Source organism: Mustela erminea, chromosome 3, assembly GCF_009829155.1.
Source record: "Mustela erminea isolate mMusErm1 chromosome 3, mMusErm1.Pri, whole genome shotgun sequence".
Lineage (NCBI taxonomy): Eukaryota > Metazoa > Chordata > Mammalia > Carnivora > Mustelidae > Mustela > Mustela erminea.
In genome coordinates this window covers 164,152,514-164,176,031 of record NC_045616.1, presented here as the reverse complement: position 1 = coordinate 164,176,031, position 23,518 = coordinate 164,152,514, and the positions used below count along the sequence as shown (strand labels likewise).

The 23,518-nt window shown below is 54.6% G+C and overlaps 1 protein-coding gene across 1 annotated transcript in view; it reads left to right on the top strand.

Moving 5' to 3' along the window:
• AHRR (aryl-hydrocarbon receptor repressor) overlaps positions 1-23,518 on the top strand; it is a 78,683-nt gene that overhangs the window by 5,313 nt on the left and 49,852 nt on the right. The window contains exons 2-3 of the mRNA XM_032337869.1: positions 5,640-5,712; positions 13,467-13,648. Coding sequence (XP_032193760.1) covers positions 5,651-5,712; positions 13,467-13,648 — 244 coding nt within the window. The 5' untranslated portion in view covers positions 5,640-5,650. The remainder of the gene's footprint in view (positions 1-5,639; positions 5,713-13,466; positions 13,649-23,518) is intronic.

The window sequence follows — 23,518 nt, the reverse complement described above, 5'->3', positions numbered from 1 at the left end:
TTCTTCTTCTACCCACTTAAGCCCCCATGTTGCATCACCACTTCCTCATATCAGGGAGATCATATGATAGTTGTCTTTCTCTGCTTGACTTATTTCGCTAAGCATGATACGCTCTAGTTCCATCCATGTTGTCGCAAATGGCAAGATTTCATTTCTTTTGATGGCTGCATAGTATTCCATTGTGTATATATACCACATCTTCTTGATCCATTCATCTGTTGATGGACATCTAGGTTCTTTCCATAGTTTGGCTATTGTGGACATTGCTGCTATAAACATTCGGGTGCACGTGCCCCTTCGGATCACTACGTTTGTATGTTTAGGGTAATTACCCTGTAGTGGAATTGCTGGGTCATAGGGCAGTTCTATTTTCAACATTTTGAGGAACCTCCATGCTGTTTTCCAGAGTGGCTGCACCAGCTTGCATTCCCACCAACAGTGTAGGAGGGTTCCCCTTTCTCCGCATCCTCGCCAGCATCTGTCATTTCCTGACTTGTTGATTTTAGCCATTCTGACTGGTGTGAGGTGATATCTCATTGTGGTTTTGATTTGTATTTCCCTCATGTCTAGTGATGTGGAGCACTTTTTCATGTGTCTGTTGGCCATCTGGATGTCTTCTTTGCAGAAATGTCTGTTCATGTCCTCTGCCCATTTCTTGATTGGATTATTTGTTCTTTGGGTGTTGAGTTTGCTAAGTTCTTTATAGATTCTGGACACTAGTCCTTTATCTGATATGTCGTTTGCAAATATCTTCTCCCATTCTGTCAGTTGTCTTTTGATTTTGTTAACTGTTTCCTTTGCTGTGCAAAAGCTTTTGATCTTGATGAAATCCCAATAGTTCATTTTTGCCCTTGCTTCCCTTGCCTTGGTGATGTTCCTAGGAAGATGTTGCTGCAGCTGAGGTCGAAGAGGTTGCTGCCTGTGTTCTCCTCAAGGATTTTGATGGATTCCTTTCGCACATTGAGATCCTTCACCCATTTTGAGTCTATTTTCGTGTGTGGTATAAGGAAATGGTCCAATTTCATTTTTCTGCATGTGGCTGTCCAATTTTCCCAACACCATTTGTTGAAGAGGCTGTCTTTTTTCCATTGGACATTCTTTCCTGCTTTGTTGAAGATTAGTTGACAAAGAGAGTTAAGGGTCTATTTCTGGGCTCACTATTCTGTTCCATTGATCTGTGTGTCTGTTTTTGTGCCAGTACCATGCTGTCTTGATGATGACAGCTTTGTAATAGAGCTTGAAGTCCGGAATTGTGATGCCACCAACTTTGGCTTTCTTTTTCAATATCCCTTTGGCTATTCGAGGTCTTTTCTGGTTCCATAAAAATTTTAGGATTATTTGTTCCATTTCTTTGAAAAAGATGGATGGTACTTTGATAGGAATTGCATTAAATGTGTAGATTGCTTTAGGTAGCATAGACATTTTCACAATATTTATTCTTCCAATCCAGGAGCATGGAACGTTTTTCCATTTCTTTGTGTCTTCCTCAATTTCTTTCATGAGTACTTTATAGTTTTCTGAGTATAGATTCTGTGCCTCTTTGGTTAGGTTTATTCCTAGGTATCTTATGGTTTTGGGTGCAATTGTAAATGGGATGGACTCCTTAATTTCTCTTTCTTCTGTCTTGTTGTTGGTGTAGAGAAATGCAACTGATTTCTGTGCATTGATTTTATATCCTGACACTTTACTGAATTTCTGTACAAGTTCTAGCAGCTTTGGAGTGGAGTCTTTTGGGTTTTCCATGTTTGGACAAATTTCTATCCAATTTTTTTCCTGCCACCTCTATTGTTTGGAGCCCCAGTTATACACATAGTATACTGAAATACTGAAGAATTTCGGTTTTATTTTGGTGCTACTGTAAATGGTACTACTTTTCAAAACCCTTTGTTCTGGTGGCTCATGGCTGGTCTCCAGAAACACACTTGACTTTTGTATATTGTCCTTTTACCCTTCGACCTTTCTGACCTCAATTACTGTAAGAGATTTGTCTTAGTGAACTTCCAGGGATTTCTGTAGGTACAATCACATTGTCTGTAAGCAGGGTTCTGTCTCCCCTCCCCAACGTTACGGCACTGCTTTTCCTCATCTCGCTGCCCTGTTGAGGACACGCGCACGGTGCTGAGTGGGAAGCGGGATGAAGGGTCTGTGGGCTCCAGGAGGAGCTCGGTTTTCGTGGTCAGGTGTGACGCTCAAGTAGGCATTGCTGTAGAAGCCCTGCATCAGGGTAATTAAGCTCCCTTCAAATCCTTTTCTTTGTCAAATACTTTTTTGCATATAGGAGATGATCATATGTATTTTTTCATTAGTTTATTAAAGTAGGGAATTGCAATGACCAATTGTTGGATGTCGAAGTGGCCTTGAATTCTTGGATAACCCTCGCTCGCCGTCCTGTTTGGCCCTATTTGTATTGCTGGTTACGTTTGCTAACCTGATTGCATCCATGGTACATATCAGTCTGTAGTTTTCTTGAAGTGTATGGTTTTTGGATCAGGGTGATGCTGAACTTATAAACAAATTATCAATTTTTTAAATTTTATTTTCAATTTTCTACCGGAGGTTGCAGAAAATTGGTATTATTTTTTTTTTTTCTAAAAGTGGTAGAATTTACCATTGAAACCTTCTGGGCCTGAGTGTTTTTTGTTTTATTTTGTTTTTTATTATTGAAATAGAAATAGTAGGATCAAACAGTCGTGGTTTTTTTCTTGAGTAAATTGGGTAGTTTGTGTCTTTCAAGGAATTGGCCCATTTGGCCTAAATTATTGGATTTGTGGGGTTAGTATTTGTCTCTGTGTTTGGGCTACAAACACTGTTGTGTTTGTCTGTGTTGGGGGCTTGAACAACACACATTTATTCCTCATAGTTCCGGAGGCTGCAAGTCCAAGACCAGGTACTTGCGGGTTGGTTTTGCGAGCTTCTCAGGTGCTCTCTCAGGTGTGATCTGAAGTCAGGCCCTGTTTGTGGACGGAGGGAGAGACCAAGTACGAGGCCGCCCCTCCAGGTGGAAGGTGACGGTTTGAGTAAGCCGAGAGAGATTACATGCAGAGGCTTGTCGTAGGCGGCAGAAAGATGAGTGGGTCCAGCATCCTCTGGCCATCTCTGAAAAGTCATCTCTATAAAGAGGCCTCGACTTGGCTCAGTCACATGTATCATGTACTTCTCAAGACTGTGTCCTTAGAGCAGCTGCTGGGAGCAGGAAAGGCGAGTGGAGCCCACATCCAAGGAGAGGGGAGGGGGGACGAAGAGCTTCCTAGTACCCCGTCCGGCTCACAGGTCAAGTGGCGGTCACGTCTTCCCAACACTGCTGATTTGCTTTCCAGCAAGAGCTCTCTTCTTGGTTTGCAGTGACTCCGTATGCATAGTGAGGAGACAGCCCTGGTGTCTCTTCCTCTTCTTATAAAGAAGATCAGGGCTCTGCTTTTATGACCTCATTCAACCTTAGTCACTTCCTTCAAGGCCCTGCCTCCACTGGAGGATTAGGGCTTCAACATATGGATTTGGGGTTTGGGGAAACAGGTAAGTTCATAGTTGTATACTCTTATTTTCATTCTGATGTCTGTGGGATCTGTAGTGATGACCCCTCTTTCACTCCTGATCCTGGTCATTTGTGTCTTCTCTATTTCTTGATCTGGCTAGAGGTTTATCCATTCCATTAATCTTTTCCTAGAACTGACTTTTGGTTCATCGAGTTTTCTCTACTTTTCTGTTTTAAGTTTCATTGATTTTTTCTTCTTTATTACTTCCATCCTTCTGCTTGATTTGAATTTATTTTCTCTTTTCCTAGTTACTTAAAGTAGAAGCTTACATTATTTTTTTAAAAGATTTTATTTATTTATTTGACAGAGAGAGATCACAAGTAGGCAGAGAGGCAGGCAGAGAGAGAGAGGGAAGCAGGCTCCCCGCGGAGCAGAGAGCCCAATGCGGGACTCGATCCCAGGACCCTGAGATCATGACCTGAGCCAAAGGCAGTGGCTTAACCCACTGAACCACCCAGGCACCCGAAGCTTACATTATTTGAGATCTTTTTTTCCTCATATAAATGTTTAATAATATCACTTTCATCAAAGTATTGCTCAGCTGTGTCCCACAAAATCTGATATGTTGTGTTTTCATTTTCATTCAGTTCAAAGTGCTTTAAATTTCTTTGAGATGTTCTCTTTTACCCGTGGTTGTTTAGGAGTGGATTGCTTTCCAAATATCTGGGCATCTTCCATATATCTTTCTAGTATAATCACATCATTGTCACAAAATATACTTTGTATGATTTCTATTCTTTTGAGTTTGTTGAGGATTGTTCAGAGTCCCAGCATTTGGTCTATCCTGATGAATGTTCCATGTGCAAAGAATGCGTGGTCTGCTGCTGCTAAGTGGGTGTTCTGTAAATGTCCGTCAGTTCAAGTCCTGACTGTTTACATATTCTAAAGCCTTCCTGATTTTTGGTTTACTTGTTCTATTGATTACTGAGAAAGGAATGTTGTTGTCCCTGGTTATAGTCCTTTTTCTTAAGCCTACTGTGTCTCATATGCTCATAAGGACCCCAGCTTCTTTTGATTACTGATTACATGGCACATGTTTTCCTATCCATTTACTTTACCTACTTAGTCTTTATGTTCAAGGTGTGTTTCTTATATTTAAAGCACATTCGTGACCTACGTCGGATATTCTTGTGGCTCTTCACACTCAGGGTGGACATTCTGTGTTGACGCCCCCTCTTCCTGAGGCCAGGTGAGGGCTCCTAAGCTCCAGTTGGCCGGGTGACAGGCCGTGTGTGGTCACTGCGCGCTGGTCTGTAGGATGTTTGGGAGGGCTCGTATACCCTCCCTGCATGGAAAAATTAAGATTTTGGTGCCCTCTCCAAGGTGATGGGTGAGCCTACCAGCCTCAGGGCACAGATGCTGGGCTGGTGCATGAGGACCTCCTCTTGGATCCCAGCGCCATGTGCAGCCCTGCTGGTGGAGGCCAGAGGGTGTGTTCAGCTGGGCTCGGGGCAGCTGTGGACAAAGTTCAGGCCGTGGAGTTGAGTGGGAGATTTTACACACGAAAGAGGAAGCCTGTTGGCTCCGAAGTACGGGGCCCTACCGGGGAGGGCGGAGAAGAGGAAGAAGACCCGCCACAAACGCCACCGAGTGAGGACACACGTGGCCCCTCGCCTGAGGAACAGCCCCCTCAGAGCCCTGATGCAGCAGCCGCTCTGTGGCCCCGCAGCCGCGTGTCTGTCTCGTGGGCGCCCGTGGAACAGCATCTGGCTCCTGAGGACAGGCTCAGGCCGTTTCTCTACCGAAAGCTCTTTCAGAACCGACTGCAGGGGCCCAGCGCTGATCCCCAGACGGGTGCAGTGACTCGGGTCCTCGGGTCGGGCTTGGACACCGGGGCGCTGCCATCATGTCCGGGGCCGTGCGTGCTCCCCGCACCCTGCAGCAACTTCCCGCTGAGGGAAACAGGGTGTGCGGGGTTCAACGGGCGGGCTCTGCGGGTCACCTGGTTCGGTTGCTGATGTGGGCGGGGGACCCCGCTGTGGGGTCCGTGGGGGGACCCCGGTGAGCACAGCAGGCTGGGGCTGACGCCGTGGTGGGTGCGGGTCTGGGGACAGTGCGGGCCGGGGCCTCCTGGACGTAACCCGTGTGCGCTCGTCTCCTCCCCAGGGCCAGAGACGATGATCCCGCCGGGGGAGTGCCTGTACGCCGGCCGCAAGAGACGGAAGCCCGTTCAGAAACAGTAAAGTATCCCGTCTTCTGCTTTTGCTGCGCGGTCGCGTGGAGGGGTTAGGGTTAGGGTTAGGGATAGGGTTAGGGTTGCTTGGAGGGGACGGTCTCTGCTCCTTGCGAGGAGCACCTGACAGGACGCCGAGAGCGAGGGCAGGTCGTGCGTGGCCAGCGGGGCGTGCGAGGGGCTGGGGCCACAGCAGCGGAGCCGGGTCTGTGGCTGCGGGCTCCCTGCACACCATCAAGCCTGCGGCGCCTCTCGGGATGGCTCTGGGCCGCTTTCCCCACTTGGACTGGATGGCGAGGTCAGCGCGGAGGGACGCCTCTGGCCAGAAGTGCCCATGGGGGCCCTAGACGTCCACACGGTTTTCAGCGAGCGCCACATCCCTCTCGGCCTGGGGGAAGCCTGTCCTCGAGGACTAGCGTGCGGCACGTAGTGTGCGGCTTTGACCCCTGCCTGGGGGCCTCCAGAAGACTTGCAAAGTAGGGAGGGGGACCGGTGGCCCTCACTCCCCAGACAGGGTCCCGCTGCTGGCCCAGGGGCACGTGGGACACTAGGGCGTGCAGTCTGCCGTGGGGGCGGGCGGGACAGGGTTTGGGGCCGCTCTGCTGTGCCCCTGCTATGCCCCTGCTGTGCCTTGGGGCTGCCCCTGGCTCCTGGCTCCTCCGGCGGGGGTCCTGCAGCAAGTCCCACTGTCGGCCTCTGCGTGTGTGTGAGACGCAGCTCTGCCCAGTGCACATGACTGCGAGGCCCCGTATGTGGGCTGCACCCTCCAGGGGCGACTGAAGCCGGGCCTGCGTCTCTGCGGCCCGGGCTGCCCTCCCCGACCCTGGGGGAGCGCGGCTCTGTGAGAGGTCTGGGACGGCGGCCGCCACCTGACAACGGCTGGGAGGGCTCAAGAGGTGGGACTCGGAAAGTGGGCATGTCCCTGAGTGGGTCATGCGGCCGCCGTGGGCCACCGTGGGCCGCCATGGTGGTGCCACCCAGACTGAGGTGGGTGGTGGAGAGCGGCGGGCATCTGTGCCCGGGGCCAGGGAGTGCCGCTCGTGCGTGCGGGACAGGTCCCCGCTGGCGAGCACGCAGGCCTCAGGGCACACCATGCTCTGTGTGCGGGACCCTCTGGGGCGAGCGAGCTACGGTTCCTGTTTTCATTGTGTTTGTTCCAAGAACAGGGTCTGAGATAATGAGTTTTTGAGGCATTTATTATGGAGGAATTCATCTGAGTTATTGATGCTCATCTGGTTCAAAACTCAGAGCCCCAGCAGGCCCCTCCTGCCCGCCACCCCAGCCGTGTCTTGGGAGCCTGTCCCGAGAGGCTCCTGCAGAAAGCAGCAGGTCCGGACACACAGCATCCGTTCAGGGACGGCGTCCGGCCCGCTGTCCTTCGGTCCGGCAGCGCCCGGTGAGACCGTTTCGCAGATGCCCAGAGCTGCCCGCGTCATTTTGCGGCTGAGCTCCCCCCATGGCAGCAGTCCGCCGTGAGCGCCACGCATGCTGACCTGTTTGTGTGCGGACCACCTTCCCTGCGCCGCCTCTCCGGCTGCATCTGGATGAGCAACTTGGGGGAAGAGGGGCCTCTCCCTCGGGCGGCTCGTTTGCCGCTCACCATGCCCGTGGGGGGCTATCTGCCCTGGGACTCCTGGGCTGCAGACCCTGCAGGGCCACACCTGCCCAGGGCTGTCTGGGTCAGTCCCCTGGGACTCAGGGACACAATGAATGACACAGACACACAGAGGGGCACACCGCCTGCCATGGGGTGAGCGATGAGCCCCGGTCTCTGACCTGGGAGACTTGTGTCTCCTGCCAGGGCCCACAGAGCCGCGGCCAGCTCTTCCTTGCCTTGCAAGAGGCTGAACACGGCCCCGCCCGGGCGCCCGGACTTTCCCTCACGCAGGGCTGCTCTGTCCGGGGGTGCGGGCACCGGGCACGGGGAGGGCGCCACCAGCTCTGGACATTCCGGGCGTGCTTGGCTGTGCTGGAACACGCCTCCTTCCTGCCCTGTGCCCGCGCTGCATTTCAGACTTGGGTCATTTTAATTTGCGCTCTTCCCGTAAGTCAGGTTAAAACCCTATCTGGATTTCCTTTCCTGCAAACAGTGTTGGTCACTTTTGCTCATTTCGCTATTGAATTGTTTGTGTTTTTGTGCTCCTTGAGTCTTAGGGCTGGTTCTATACTAGAGAATCTGTTTCAAACACTTTCCTCCAGTTTTGGTTTTACTTATCATGGTCTTTGCTGTGTGGAAAAATTAATTTTGATGAGGTTGATTTTTTCATCATTTCCCTTGTAGCTAATTAATCTTATATCAAAGTTTGGAAGCTCTCTCTGCTATAAGCTTATGAAGGAATTTCCAGTACATTCTCTAAACTTTTTTGGGTCTCTCATACATATTTTAAACTTCCAAGCACTTGGAATATTCCTGGTTTGTGGTCAGGGTCTGTGTCTTCTTTTCCCACGACCACCGCTTGTCCCTAACACTGTTAACGGTCACTTTCTTCCTCGCTGATTGGGGAGGGTCTTGGACCCTTTAGCCTGGGGACTGGGTGGGTGGGTGGTCACCAACGAGAGACCAGGGGTCACTTGGACAATCGCTGGGTGTTTGGAGATGGACTTGCCCAACACGTGCACTTGGACTGGCTCTGCATATCGGGAGCAGGAAGCGGCATCTGGCATGTCTGTGTGTCCTGACGGCAGCCATCTCCGTCCGCATGAGGGCAGCTGCCGGCTGTGTGTTTGGGAGCAGAACACCTCTCTCGGGACATGTTTTAGGGACACTGGAGGCCGGACGAGTTGGTTTTGATGTCTGCACCTGGGACATGAGCCCTCCCCACCAGCTCTGGCTGCACTGGCTGCTCCGTGGCCCATGTTTCTGGCCACGCCAGAGGGCTGTGGGGCTGCAGTTGACCCCATCCTCTTCTGGGGATGGTCTGTGGTAGGTCTGTGCATGCCTGTCTGCTCTCCTGGAAGGGGTCAGCGATGGAAGCTGTGGAGTGTGGGATGGGCTGAGGAGACGCCCAAGTGCCAGGTCCTGGCTGGGAGCCCTTCTCCTGAGAGGCCCGTTTGGGGGCTGGGGAGCTGGGTACGGAGGCCATGGGGAGGCCCCATGGGGGTCTGCCTGCTCTCCCCAGGAGCTCCTAGAGGGGTTTGTGGCTCTCACTTTTCTCCTTGCTGGAACTGGGTGTGCGTACATGCACAGTCTGGTGTGACACGTGCAAGCCCCACGGACATCCCTGACCCCGAACCGCACCTCCAGTGTCCTGCGTGCCGTTCCTGTCTCCACCTCTGTCCAGGCAGCCCCGATGTGCTCTGTCCAGTAGCCTGCTTTGTGTTTCCAGAATTTTCTGTAAATGGAATCATGCACCATGGTCTTGAGATTCACTGGCAGCTGGCGTGCCCCGAGTGTGCCCCCATTTCCAGCCAAGCAGGGCGGCTGCGTCCAGACGCCCCACCTCACTCGGTCACCGGTGGGCCGACACTCCAGGCCTCCCAGGTTTGGGCCGGTGCCAGTGAAGGTGCCGTGAACGTTTATGGACAAGGCTTTGTGTGCGGTGGGATTTTTGACTTCGACAGCACAGGCCAGTTACTTTTGGGGAACCACTGCACTGCTCTCCAAGCCTCTGTGCCGTCTGTGTCTCCGTGGGCTGCGACCCGGCCTCGCGAGGCTCTCGTCTGCCCTTCCTGAGCCCCAAGCAGAGCTGGGTGTCCTTCGTGGGCTGATTCATCACCCCCATTTCTTCTCTGGTGAAGTGTCTGTTTAAATAACTTGCCTTTCTTCATATTGGATTTTTTGTTTTCTTGTTGGATTGTAGTACTTCTTCATGAGTTCTGGGTATAAGCTATTAGGGACACTTTCCCCAGTCTGTGGCGTCCCTTCTCATTTTGCTGTCTATCTTGTTTGTTTTTTTCAGTAATCTCTACTCGGAAGCTGGGGCTGGAGCTCCCAGCTGTGAGATCGAATCCTGCACACCTGCAGACGAGCACCAGGAGTCCCCCTTCCCATGTTCTCAGTGGGGATTTTCAAAAGACTTTAAAAATATTGATGAGGATCAACTTATCAATTTTTTCTTTTATGACTTTGAGCGTGGATGTGTCTTCTGAGGGTCCTGGGACTGTCCCGAGGTCCCAAATATGCTGTCTTGTGTTTTCCTGTCAAGTTTTAGAGGAGGCTATAGATTGAGGTCTGTGGCCCTCTTTGAGTTGATTCTGGGGAGTCGTGTGCGGTGAGGGCTGGTGCTCACCTACGTTCTTGGGCGTCTGGTTCACCAGCCCATTTCCTGAAAGGACTTTCTTGCCCTATTGGACTCCATGATGTCTTTGTCAAATGACTTGGCCAAAGATAAGTGGGTTTGTTTCTAGAGTCCCTGCTCTGGTCCCTGCTGTAGACTTCTGTCTTTCCCGTAACACGAAGCCGTCTTGAATGTTGTGGATTTAGAGAAAGCTTAAAATCAAAAGGACAGTCCTCTAATTGTTCTTCTTTAATTGGCTTCCCTGGTCCTTCGTGTTTCCATGTACCTTTTAGGATGAGCCTGTCAGTTTCTGGGAAAAAGCCCTGCTGGCGTTGTAACTGTGAGTGCGTTGAGCCTGTCCAGGAGGTCGGTTGGGGAGCTCCCCCCCATTCTTCCAGGTCTTCTCTTTTGCTTCCATCGGAGACAGCGGCGGCTGTCTCGTGCTGCTGATGGCACTGGTCTCTCATCCCCTGTCCCTTCCTGCTGAGTCTCTGCCCGGGGACTTGGCGCTTCCTCCTCGGGCCCCTGGGCCTGTGCCTGAGGCCAGCCTGGCAGGGCGCTCCCCCTGCACGTGGGCCTGGGGTAGGAGGGTTCCCGGTCTGGCCCCTGGGGCCGGGGAGAGGGCTGATAGGGATGTGTCAGGGACAGCCGGGGCCGCGAGACACTCTGAAGGCGCCCTTCCAGCACCCGACCCTCCAGCAGGCGCCCCGTGGGAGTGGGCCGGGGTGGGGAGCAGTCACCACTCAGCTCACTCTCGGGCAAGGCTGAAAGGGAGGCTACCCCCGCCCCCAGCCCTCCACAGACGTGACATTTCAGCGGGGGCCATCTGCCCATCTCCCGTGGCCTCCCCCTCCGAACCCCGCACCTGCCCTGAGTACGGCCCTGTCTCTGGGGAGACCTTGGGTGTCTTTCACTGGCGGTGGCAGGGCCGGGGGCTCTCTTCCACCAGCAGGCGCCGGCCCTGCTGGAGATGCTCTTGGTCCCCAGGACTCCTGCCGGTTTACGCGGAGGCCGGCTGCATGAGGAATTCGAGGCAAGTGCCTCATTAAGGAAGAAACGCAGCGGAAAGTGAAAAGACAATCAAACACTGGGCCAAATACCTGTACGCAGCACACTGGTCAAGGACTCGCATCTGGAAGAGAAAGGACCCCGTAACCGGACACGAAGAAGACAACCCAGAGCGGCCTGGGGGCCCAGTGGTGGAGCGTCCACCTTCGGCTCAGGTCACGGTCCCAGGGTCCTGGGACGGAGCCCCGCGTCGGGCTCCCTGCTCAGCGCGGAGCCTGCTTCTCCCTCTCCCCCTCCCCCTGCTGTGCTCCCTCTCTCGCTGTGTCTCTCTGTCAGGGAAATGAACCTTTAAAAGAAGGGAGGGAGGGAGGAAGGAGAAGAGGAGAGAAGAAAAAGAAAAAGACGACCCGTGAGAAAAAGGGCAGAGGACTCGGGTGGACATTTCTCCACAGACACCTGTGGGAAGACGCGCTGCACTGCTGGTCGTCAGAGGAGCCCAGATGAGGCTGCGGCGAGATGCTGTCCCTCCTGTGCAGACAGTCGCTCTGTGGGAGAAGGAAAACGGCGTGTCACGGAGGAGCCGGACCACGGGGTGTCGGTGGGCAGCTGCTGCGGCCCGAGAGCGGAGCGGGGTTCGCACACAGTCTTCGCTCGAGCGTCTCTGCAGCATTCTGGACGGAGCCCTGCGCCCGTCCTCTGGGGAGCGGGGCCGTGCCGTGCGGTGTGTCCATGCCGGCGGGAGGGGGACCCACATCCTGACCAGTGTCACACCACAAGTGGATCCAGAAACACGATGTACATGGAAGATGCCGGACACAAACGGTCTCCCACTGTGGGACTCCAGGTGCATGAACGGTCTGGGACCGCCGACCATGGAGACGTTCGGCCGCTGGGGGTCTCCGGGGGCTGGTGGTCGCCGGGGGCTGGTGGTGAGTGGGTGCAGGAGTTTATTTGGGCGATGGAATGGATTGGACTTGCTAGAGTTGTGGCTACGCAACACTGTGAAAGTCAGTTTTGAAATGGTTAGTGTTATGTGAATTATACCTCAAAAAAACAAAACCAAGGGGTGCCTGGGTGGCTCAGTGGGTTAAACCTCTGCCTTCGGCTCAGGTCATGATCCCAGGGTCGTGGGATTGAGCCCCGCATCGGGCTCTCTGCTCAGCGGGGAGCCTGCTTCCCCCTCTCTGTGCCGGCCTCTCTGCCTACTTGTGGTCTCTGTCTGTCAAGTAAATAAAATCTTTAAAAAACAAAAAACAACAAAAAAACACCAAGAACAGGAATGAAAAGAGGGACAAAGATGTGGCCTCGGGCCGGAGCGGCAGACTTTCATGTGCTTTCTGTGGTCTGGGCCCTCAGACTCTGCAAAGCAGGTTTGTGCTTGGGGTCTCCTGACAGACTGTTCGACTTCTCCATCCTCATGACAAGGAGGAACTTTCGGCCAGAAGACACTCCAGCCCCTAGAAGCAGCAGGAGCTCTCACGCCAGCCAGGTGCCGTGCCCCAGGGAGGGATGGCCCTGGGAGCCAGGCCGGCCCGTTCCCGAGCCTGCCGGCGGCCCTCCCCATGCCAGCTACTGGACCCGACTCATTTGGCTTCAGATGCTTTTGTGTGCGTAATGTTTACGAAGGGCCTGTAGACGCTGCTTCTGTGAGGCGGGAAATAGGGTCAGACGAAGGGGACTGTCATCCCGGGGCCTCAGACAGGCAGATGAGGGAGGTCACTGGGAAGCGGCTGGGGTCTGGGGTCAGCTCTGTTCCGTGAGGGGGTGGTGGGCAGGTAAACCGGGGCCAGGGGAATTCCCCTGTGGGGGAGAGTGGCTCGGTCGTGGGACCCAGGGCTCCAGCCGCCCCCCGGGCACAGCCCGTGACCTCACGGCCTCCGATGGGCAAGTGGGGCGGGCAGGACGGCGCCCAGGCATCCTCCACGATGACTCTTTCCTCCGACCCTTTCTGTCCTGCGGCCCGAGGGGCTGGTCGCACCAGCACCGCAGGTCCTAACAAGGTCATTTGTTAAAGCTGAGCACGTGCAACCGGGGCCAGTGTCCTCCTCCACTCCGGGGAAGGTGTGCACAGAGAGGTCAGGAAGTTTGCCGGAGCCACACAGCTGGCTCGCAGCCGTGCTCCCGAGAGGCCTGCCCACTCCGGAAGTGCCCCTCTCGGTGATGGGGCCCCTGCAACCTCGTGTGCACAGGGTCAGGAGACTTTTTTTAAAAGTTTGTATTTATTTATTTGTCAGAGACAGAAAGAGGACGAGCAGGATCCTGGGGTGGGAGAGGGAGAAGCAGGCTTCCCGCTGAGCAGGGAGCCCGACGCAGGGCTTGATCCCAGGACCCTAGGGCCACCACCTGAGCTGAAGGCAGGCGTCCAGCCCACCAAGCCGCAGGTGTCCCAGCATCAGGGACTTTTGTCCTTCTCAGTGCCTTTTTCATTTAGAAGCTGATTGCACTGTAAGGTCACTTCTAGGGACGGGTTTGCAGCTCGTGGGTGACGGACGCTGGTGGGGAGCCCCGAGTCTGACTGTGCGTGCTTCCCCACAGGAGGCCGGCCACGGGGGCCGAGAAGTCAAACCCTTCCAAGCGGCACCGGGACCGCCTCAACGCCGAGCTGGACCATCTGGCCAGCCTGCTGCCGCTCCCTTCCGACATCGTGTCGAAGCTGGACAAGCTTTCTGTCCTGCGTCTCAGCGTCAGCTACCTTCGCGTGAAGAGCTTCTTCCAAGGTGGGTCTCTCGCCTGCGCCCACGTGTGCCCGTCTGGGTGTCTCCTGTGTCCATGTGCGTGTGTCTGGGAGTCACCTGTGCCCTCTCCTGTGCCCGCGTGCTCCCAGCTGGGGGTCACCCGTGCCCATCTGGGACTCACCTGGGTTCCCCCCACTTGGCTGGGACGGGCCAGTTTGCACCCCTGTCTTCGGGGATCAGTCAGAGGAGCGGTCACTGAAGGCTGAGGAGCCAGAGCGGCCCTGCGGGAGGGGCTTTGGAGGGCCAGGCGGGTCTTCGTGGGGCAGCAGGACAGCACTGAGCTCAGGAGGCCACGTTCCCCTATTAGCCGGCGTAGCTGTCGGGCAGCCAACCTCCTGTGTTGTTGCTTCGCGTGTCCTGGGGCTACTGTGACCCTGGCCGGCCACCAGCCCCTCTGCTAAGGGGTGCCAGGCGTGTCAGACCCTCGCCGCCACTGTGTGTGGGGAGCTCTCCTCCATCAGATGCTCTGGGCTGGGCCTTCTCCCTGTGGGCTGGCTCAGGTCCTGGGGGAGAAAAGGGACTGTCCCCACCCTACTTCAGAGCTTGTGACTGTCGCCGTCATCTCGAATGAAGTCTGAACTTCTTACAAAATGATGACCTACTCCGTGTCTTTGGGAGTCAGGAAAATGCATGAGTGAAGTGGGGTGGGGCGCTGGGGAGGGGCGGGGGCTGCGGCCAAGCCGAGTCCGGTCTCTGCCTGGAGACTGCGGGGTCGACCTCCGCACGGCTTCGCATCACTAACAAGATGCCTGGGGCTGCAGTGAGGCCGTCTGGCCGAGGCCCTGGGCCGGCGTGAACCCCGGCGTGAACCCCGGCGTGCCCCACCTCCACACGTCGGGGAGCGGCTGGCAATGTGACGGGCCAGGCCCGGACTCCTTGTGGACCCAGACGTGTCTGAGGGGTGACTCAGCCGCTTTGTGTTGCCCCCAGGAGAGGGAGGGCAGTTTTCCTGAGGACTCAGCCTGTCCTCAACCCCAACTTCCTCCGGAGACCGTTGTGAGGGAAGGTGAGGGGTCTGTGGAGAACTCTGCCTGGTGCGTGCAGCGGGCTCCCCACCGTGGCCTTTGTTTCTCCTACAGACCCTCTGACCGCGGCTGGCCTCAGAGAGCCTGCTCTGCGTGTGAGGGCTCTACACGGGGCTCCCTCCCACCTCCCGCTGATGTCCAGAATCTGGGAGCCCACTCACGTATGCCCTTGCTCTGCTCTGGGCTGGTCGCCAGCCGTGATGGAAAGGCCACCTGCCTTGGAGGGGAGGCCGCCCACATGAGGCCGGGTGGCCATCGGGTCTGCTGGGATAGGGGTGGTCCTGGGGACTGGGAGCCACGACATCGGCCATGCCCAGGACCCCTCTAGGGCAGCCCCGTCCCCTGGGCCCCCATGCTTCCCCGTGCTACCTGCATCTTTCGTCCCTGACACGGGCCTGTGGGACTTCCCACAGCCCAGGCCTGGGGTTCACCCAGCTCTCAGCTGGCGGACTTCTCAGGGGCGGTGAGGGGCAGGTATTAATCCGCAGGCTGCGCTGAGGCAGCCCCCGCCCCAGGCTGTCAAGTGTTGGGCCCCTCATTGCCAAGGTCCTGCATCTGGATGGAGACCCCTGGGTCCGGGCCCCTTCCGGGGAAGAGAGGGGTTCCGTTCCCCTTCCCCAGTGGTGCTGGGGGATCCCCAGGCCCTCAGGCGACAGTGCCTGGGGCCCCCCCGGCCTGCACCAAGAGCCCCTCGTGGCTTTCTTTCCTCCGTGGGGAGCTATATGCCGGGCAGACTGCGGTCCCGCAGCCTCCTCCCGCCGGTCACGTTCACCACCGCGTGTGAATGCTGTCGGCATTGTCCTGTGCAGCGTCCACACGTCTGGCTCCTGCCTCTCTCTGGAAGCTCTGGTGTCCAGGGTTTGGGGTTCTCGGTTGCCCGCAGCCTCGGATCTCTGATGGGCCAAGAACACCCGTATATCAGAAGGTGGTACCACACTGCGCTTTACGGTGGGACAGTACCCTTCCCAGCTTCCGTGTTCTGAGCAGAAGTTGGGAGTAACAGCTCCTCAGGGGTTTTGAATTACTTTTTAAAATGAAGAATCAGCAGTGACCCAGCCAGTGGGGCCTCCAAGTGCACTGAGCCAGCTATGGGCTCAGTGCCGGTGACTGGTCCTGGGGGCTTCCGGGAGATTAGGGACTGTGCCCAGGTTTCTGTACCTGGGTGGGGGCACTGTCCAGATGTCCCACAGGCCCCTCCTCGTGCCCCCTTGGTGAGGCCTCGTCCCCGTTCCCAGGGCTTTTTGGCCAGTCCGTCTAAGGTCAGTTTGCTGGGATGAGTCGGGACATGTTAGCAGTTGTGCAGCACGAGAAGGTCTGTGATGTGATGAGGGAGAGAGGCGTGCAAAGTGTGGTGGAGAGCCGTGGTCCCCAGACCAGCCTTGGTGAGGTGCTTCTAGCACTACTGGTGACTCCAACTCCCACTGAGGCCCATTTGGACAGGGGGGGCCAGGTTTGGGGCCACCCGGGGTGGGGCTGGTGGCTTGCCTCCTCCCGCTGGCACAGCCTCGCCGACCTGACCTCCTGCCCGGGCAGTTGGGTAGGGACTGGGTCACCTCTTCTCTGGACGGATCTAGCTGTGCCAGCCAGGCCAGGCTTGGTGGGCTCAGAAAGACCCCGACCCAGAGTTCCCAAGAGTCTAGGCAGCTGTCCCAGTACCTGCCTGAAGGCCTCGCTCTTCTTAACCAGATGCTACCCCCCACCTCCCACTGATGCAGGCGGATGGCCTCCAGGTCATCTGAGCCCACGGGCCCATCGAGGTCCTGTGGCAGGCGTGTGAGGCCCAGCTCACTGCTACGTGGCTGCCGTCCTGGCTGGCTGTCGAAACAAACTTGATTTCTCCACCATGCCTTTTCTACCAAGGATTCTAAAGTTTGTGATCCCTTCAAGCTGTGCATTGTAGAGGAATTCTAGAAACTTTCTGGGTTCATTTCCACTGTGCAGTGAGAAAAAAGTCAGGCTACAAAAATTGGATCTTAATCTGCGCTTCCTGACTGAGAAATGGGCGAGTTAATTTCATTAAAGCTTCCATAAAACCTTACCTTTGGGAAGGACAGGACCTGGAGCGCTTCAGTGTCCAAGGGTAATGAGACCTCAAAATCCGCCTGTAATGTTGACTCTCATGTTGGCGTTGGAGGGTTTGTGGAAGCAGCAGGGTCTTCAAATTTTACTTATCTGGTTTCTGCACGGGCGGTGGGCCAGTGCTTCCGTTAACCCCTCTGCTCCCACACAAGACTGGGATTTTCCACTATTATGAATGTCACTGTTCGCAAAATAGGAAACTGAGAGCTGACAGACGGCGGGCAGGCAGGGCAAGAGGAGACGCAGAAAGGGCCCTTGTGGTGGGGCCTGACCAAAGCTGGTTCCTCCAGGATGGAGGGTCCCAGGAGCCCCAGCACCCCATCCCTTATGCCCAGGGGTCCACCAGGGCCCTTCTCCCCAGGTAGAAGCCTGGCAGCGTGGGCTCCTCCGGGGACTCGCTGGCCAGAGGGACAAGGTCCTGTGGTGGAGAAGCACTGCTCATGGGTGACGGAGAGCCCGAGGTCTGCCTGCTGCGTCCAGCCCGTGCGTCTTGCTGACGGGAGCATCGAACGCAGACGAGTGTCAGCGAGGGGAGAGCGGACAGCACCAACAAACAGCCCAGGGAGGAGGGGAAGGGGAGAAGGAGTTCTGGCTCTCGGTGGGAACATGGAGCTCTCGCCCTGGGACAGGGCGGCCCGTGCACCTTGGCTGGGCCTCCCTGCCGTTCACGAGCTCTGTGCTCAGCCCGTGGGGTCTGGTTCCGCACACACGCCGTGGGGTCTGGCAGGGGTGGGTCTGAGCCCTGTCCCCCCCAGGGGAGGCTGTGTCCAGAGCCTCAAGGGAGGCCGGGCTGGTGAAGCAGGTTCGGGGGCAGCGCTTCTTCATGGTCTTGTCACACACGACGGGGCATGTGTTCACTGCACCTGCTTGCAGCTGTTGCTAGGCGTACCCTTCTCCCGGTGAGCCTGTCCCAGACTGGGTGTTCGCACCCCTGGATGCACACCCTGAGCCCCTGACCCCGTGTGGCTGTGTTCAGAGATGTTGCCTCTGGGAGAATTAAGGGTTAATCCGGCCGAGCGTGGACCCAGCCCCACAGTGTCTATCTGAGCAGAGTCACCAGAGGGTTCTCCCTGGGTCCGAGCCGGGAAAGGAACTTTCAGAAGACACGGAGTCTCCTGGCGCCCCGACCGGGAGCCCCAGCCTCCAGACCTGTGAGGGGAACCTGTCTGCTGTTCAGACACCGGGCATGATGTCGTCCGACGGCAACCCCAGCTGACTGAGGGGGGCCAGGCAGGGGCAGCAGGGCCAGGACCTGCCTCCTCTCTCACGGGGAGCGTCCCCCGGCTTCACCCCCAGGGACGTGGATATGCTCACTGCCGCCTCCTCCCTGCTCGTCTGCTCCTAGAGCCGCCTTCCCTCACCCCTTCCTCTGCATTGGCAGCTTTTCTGGAAGACGGCTCCCTGAGCATTTCCAGCAAAGACGCTCTGCGTCATTCAGGATGGAGCCCCAACACCTGTGCCATCGGCTTCTGAGCCCTGCTCCCAGCAGGCTCCCGCAGCAGTCGTGGATCACGCTGGGTGGTTCTCTGAGCCATTTTAGGTCTCCCATCGGACCTAAGTTACTTCCAGGACGAGGAGCCGGCATCACTGGTCGGAGCCTGCACCGACGCGCCCCTTCCGTCCTGGTTCTCACGTCAGCTCAGGACTGAGACGGAGCCAGAACTTGGGTCAACACAAGACAGCTTTGGTTTTTTCTTCCCCGCCCCAGCAAACACCAACTTTGTGGCTGCCCACCCCCCACCCCGCCCCGCTCCCCACTGCCAGCCCGGGAAGAACCAGGACAACCCCGATGTTTCTGGTCCAAAGAGTTCAGTGTCTCTCCCCTTAAACCCCAACACCCCTCCTCACCTGGGCTCCCTAGGCAGGCTGCGCTTGGTGTTAGCAGGATCTGTCTTTCCAGTGTGAGCTTCTCCCCGCCTTCGTCTAGGGCTGCCACAGGCAGGAGGGCTGGTGCTCGGGTCGGGTTGGGTCGGGTGGTCAGCTGCTTCTCCTCGTGGTCCTGCACCCGTCGTAGCTGTGGTTTCCTACCCTTCTGGTTCAGAGCAGCGGTGGGCAGAGAGGCGGGGGTCCAGTGGGGTCCTGTGTGGTCAGCATTGCCAGCAGGCAGGGCTCGGTGGGGAGCCTGGGGTCTTCTCCTACACCTGGTGCTCCGTCCTCTCCAGCTGGTGCCTGGCACCCGATTTCTTAGCCTCAGGTGTCATTCGGGGCCTCTAACCTCTTCTGTTGAGGCCCCTGCTTGTGTCTCCAGGAGGATTTGGAGGATTTGAGACGTTCCAGGCCAGTTCTGGGGCATTGTGGCCCTCCCTGCTCTCCAGGAAGTGCACACTTTGGATACCCCCCAGGTCGGCAGGCGGCACTGACCACGATGGTGCCGCCTGGGTCCTGCCAGGAGCTTCCGGCATGGCCTTTGTCCTTTGCATTTCTTTTTTGTTTTTGTTTTTGTTTTAAAGATTTCATGTATTTATTTGACAGGGATCACAAGCAGGCAGAGAGGCAGGCAGAGAGAGAGAGGGGGAAGCAGGCTCCCCGCTGAGCAGAGAGCCCGATGCGGGGCTCGATCCCAGGACCCTGAGATCATGACCTGAGCCGAAGGCAGAGGCTTTAACCCATGTCATTTGCATTTCTTGAGTGTAGAGAGACAGCAGCTCCCAGGGCCCCCACCAGCCCCAGCAGCCACATGGCAGGCCTTTGTAGAGGTCCTCAGGAAGCCCCTCTCACGGGGCACAAGCTGAGGAGAGAGAGCCCTCGCCAGCCTCCTGGGGCAGGTGGGGGCATTGGACTCACAGCGCAGCCCCTCCCAGCCTCGAGCGCCCTCTCCTCTCACGGCTCCCTGGCCACCCTGCCCAAGTCCCCTGGGATCTCATCTTGGGACTTGGATGTACTTGGCACCCTGGTCTTTTGGGGCCTCCACTCTTGCAGACAGAACGAGTTCCATATGAACAACCTGTTACCAGGAGGACAACAGAAGAGCCGCCATGGTCCCTGTGCCCTGGCATGTGGAGTCTAGTGGAGAATTCTGTACCAAATTAATGGTCTTTCTGTTTCCAAAAGTACAATGGACCCGTAACCAATCAGTCTTTCTGCTGACAGACAACAATGGGAAGGTAAATGGTCTGAAACCTGTTACGATGTATCAGTGCCACCGCAGGAAATTAAGGAATACTGAGAGACCAAAAGCTACGTGACGCCAAGGGGTTTTATAAGAGGAAATCTGAAGGACTTCATGCGGAAGGAGGGAATTGCAGGTGGGACTTGGGGGGAGGTGGGAGGAAGACCAGAGACGGGGTGACTGTGTGGGCGGCTGAAGTACACGCCGTACAAAACAGTAAATTTTGTATCGGAGGAACAAAACCAGAGCGAGAGAATAAATTCCTAACCACAAAAGCACGTAAAAGTGGAGAGAGACGCCAGTGGTCCATGTGTCGATTTCCTGGGAAAGTTGGTGAGCTCCTTCCTCACACAGTGTCCGGGTTAGTCACCAGGACGAGAGAACTGGGGTTTCCTCTCAAGCTAGTGTAGAGAGAAAGTAGAATGAGAAAATGCAATCAATCAAAGAAAAAAAGAAAAGAAAGGAGAAAAGAGAGATATGGAAGCATGGAGTAGAAAACACAAAATCCCAGTTATGCCACAAATTACAGTAAACGTGGATACACTGAACGCGCCGACTACAGGGCAAGGGTCGTCGGAGCGTGTTGCTGCATCAGCTTACAAATGGCCTGGAAAGGTGCTAATGAAAGAAATCTGATGAATCCATCTTAATGTAAAAATTTGAATTTTGATTAAAAATATTACTGGAGGTCAAGAGGGAGTCTCTAGATAATGATTTTAAAAATTTAAATCAGTTAAAATTTTAAATTGAAAAAATCTTATCAAGCAATAAAATAATTTAAAATTTGAGGGCTTCTAGTAACATGACCTTAGAAATACAAAACAGAAATTGACAGAACCATTCAGAAAAATACATGAATTCATCATCACAAAAGGTTTTAAGTAATTCTTTCAGTATTTAATAAATCAAATAAATACAAATCAGTAAGGTCCTAGGAGATTTCAATGATGCAAAAAAGCGAATCTAAAGGACACACTTAAAATACTGAAACTACAGAGTTCATGTCTTTTCAAACCCACATGACATTTGTAAATACACTGAAAACGTATCAGTCCATAAAGCAGGTCTCAATAAATTTCAAAAGACAAAATTATGACAACTTCATGTTAAGACCTCAGTATAATTGAGCTGGAAGTCAGTAATAGAAAGATGACTTAAAAGCCTTTGTACTGGGGAATGAAGACACTTGTAGCTAACTCATGAATCAAAGAAGCAAGCGTTACGGAAGGAAGAAAGTGTTCACAAATCAAAATGTATAGGACGCAGCTAAGGTGACCCTCAGATATAAATGAGCTTATGAGTTTGTATAGAGAAAGTGAAAGTGGAAAATTAATGAACTACTTGGTTTAGTAGTTCTGACAAAGAAAAGTAAAATGAGGAGAGTCAAAGAAAGAAAATAATGAAGGGAAGTTAAATACAGTAGAATCCGTCCACAGTGATAGAACTTACAAAGATCTGATGAGACTGAATGGGGAGGAAAGAATCGGAGGTACGGGGGCTCCTGGGGGCTCAGTGGGTGAAGCCTCTGCCTTCAGCTCAGGTCATGATCCCAGGGTCCTGGGATCGAGCCCCGCGTTGGGCTCTCTGCTCGGCCGCGAGCCTGCTTCCTGCTCCCTCTCTGCCTGCCTCTCTGCCTGCTTGTGATCTCTGTCTCTCTCTTTCTCTCTCTCTCTGTTAAATAAATAAATAAATCTTAAAAAAAGAAAAGAATCAGCAGTATGAGGATGTAGAGAGAACATGCTTCTAGAGGCCACAGATATTTAAAAGGTAATTCGGAGGGGCATCTGGGTGGCTCAGTCAGTTAAGCATCTGACTTTGGCTCAGGTCATGATCATAGGGTCCTGGGATCGAGCCCCACATCAGGCTCCTTGCTGAGTGGGGAGTCTCTTTGTCCCTCTGCCTCTCCTCTATTCATGCTTTCTCTCAAACAAATGAATAAAATCTTTAAGAAAAGATAATTTGAGCTATTAAGAACAAATTTATGCCAATAAATTTGAAAACATAAGTGAACCCATGGCTGAAATTTTGGCTTGTTAAAATTAACTCAAGAGGAAATAAAAGCCCCAAATAGTCATATGACTAATAAAGAAGTTGAATCAGGGGGCACGTGGGTGACTCAGTCCATTAAGTGTCTGACTCTTGGTTTCTGCTCTGGTCCTGATCTCACTCACAGTCGTGAGACGGAGCCCTGTGTCGGGCTCCACACTCAGCACAGAGTCTGTCCCCCACCGTCTCCCTCCCCTCTGGTCCTCCCCCTGCTCGTGCATGTGCGCGTGCTCTCATAAACAAACAAACAAACAAATAAATCTTTTTTAAAAATTGAGTCAATAGTTAAAATCTAGGCCCGGATGGTTTTAAAGCAATCTCCACCAAATATTAAAGGAAAAATCATTCCACTCTATACTGAATTCCTGTGGTGTTGCATTGGAATTAGAGGTTGTGGTGTAAGCTCATGGTTTTCAAAACATATAGACAAATATAGACATAGATGTGTATGTGTGTGTGTGTGTGTGTGTGTGTGTGTTTGCTCTGCCCTCTGGCAAAGGCCGGTGGAGCAGTGAGCACAGCTCCCATTCTGCTCTTGGTTTCTAGATGCTGCTCACCGACAAAGGAGCTCGGGCTTCCTGCTGGAGTCAGAGCAGGGACGGCACAGGTCAGCTTGGAGCACAGGTCTGGCTCAGGGTCAAGCCAAGGGTCCTGGGGCTCTGTGCTGTGTGCCGACTCTCGTTCTGGGTGGCACCCACGGCACGTCTCATCTGGGTCATCTCCTCCTCCAGCCCTGGTAGCATCATGCCGCCCCAGGCCCTGCCGGTCAGAGCCGACCTCCAGCCTTGCCTGCGCGTACCTATGGAGGCAGATGGCGTGACCTCAGCTCTGCTCTTCCGCATGCTACGCCCAGAGGTCAGGGGCAGAGGGGAACAAGGGAGCTTAAAGCTCCCTGAATGGGGGGAAAAGAATCAACAGTATGGAGGACGTGACAAGGACAGATGCGTATCGATGCCACAGATATTTAAAGACCCAGGACCCTTGGCTCAACCTCGAGCCAGAAAGTGACCGCAGTGCTCAGAGAGGGTAAGAGACAAGCCACGGGACACAGCTATCCCAACAGGGCTCTCACTGGCCAAGTCTGGACCAGTTCATCATTAAAATGAATAAGGAGAGTAATAGTTCATAACCCAGTGAATAAAATAGGGTTCCATAAACGCACCTTGATACGAATGAATGAGTGAGTGGTGGGGCCGACTGCTGATAGGCAGGAGGAAGGGCTGTGGATAGGGGACTGGAGGCAGAGGGGCATCACAAAGTCAGTGGTCACTAACCATTGTAGCAGTAACTCAGGCAGGAAATGTGCTAAAATCAGTGCATCAGAGTGGGGTCAGAAGTGGGATTATCGTGGTCTTAAAACTGTCTCCCAGCAAGGTACGCATTCATGCCTAAGGAAGAGCTTAGAATGGAGAAACCAGCTGTCCCAGGCGACCAGCTCTGACCCCGCTGACGGCGGCGTGCACTGGGGTCACGCGCCACGCACCAGGAGGCAGAGAAAAACACGTTTTCTCTTGGGTCATGTTCCCGCTGAGGAGGGCTAGACCTTGGTCTAACCAGGAGGCAACAAACACACCCAGATGGTTTGCAGAGTAA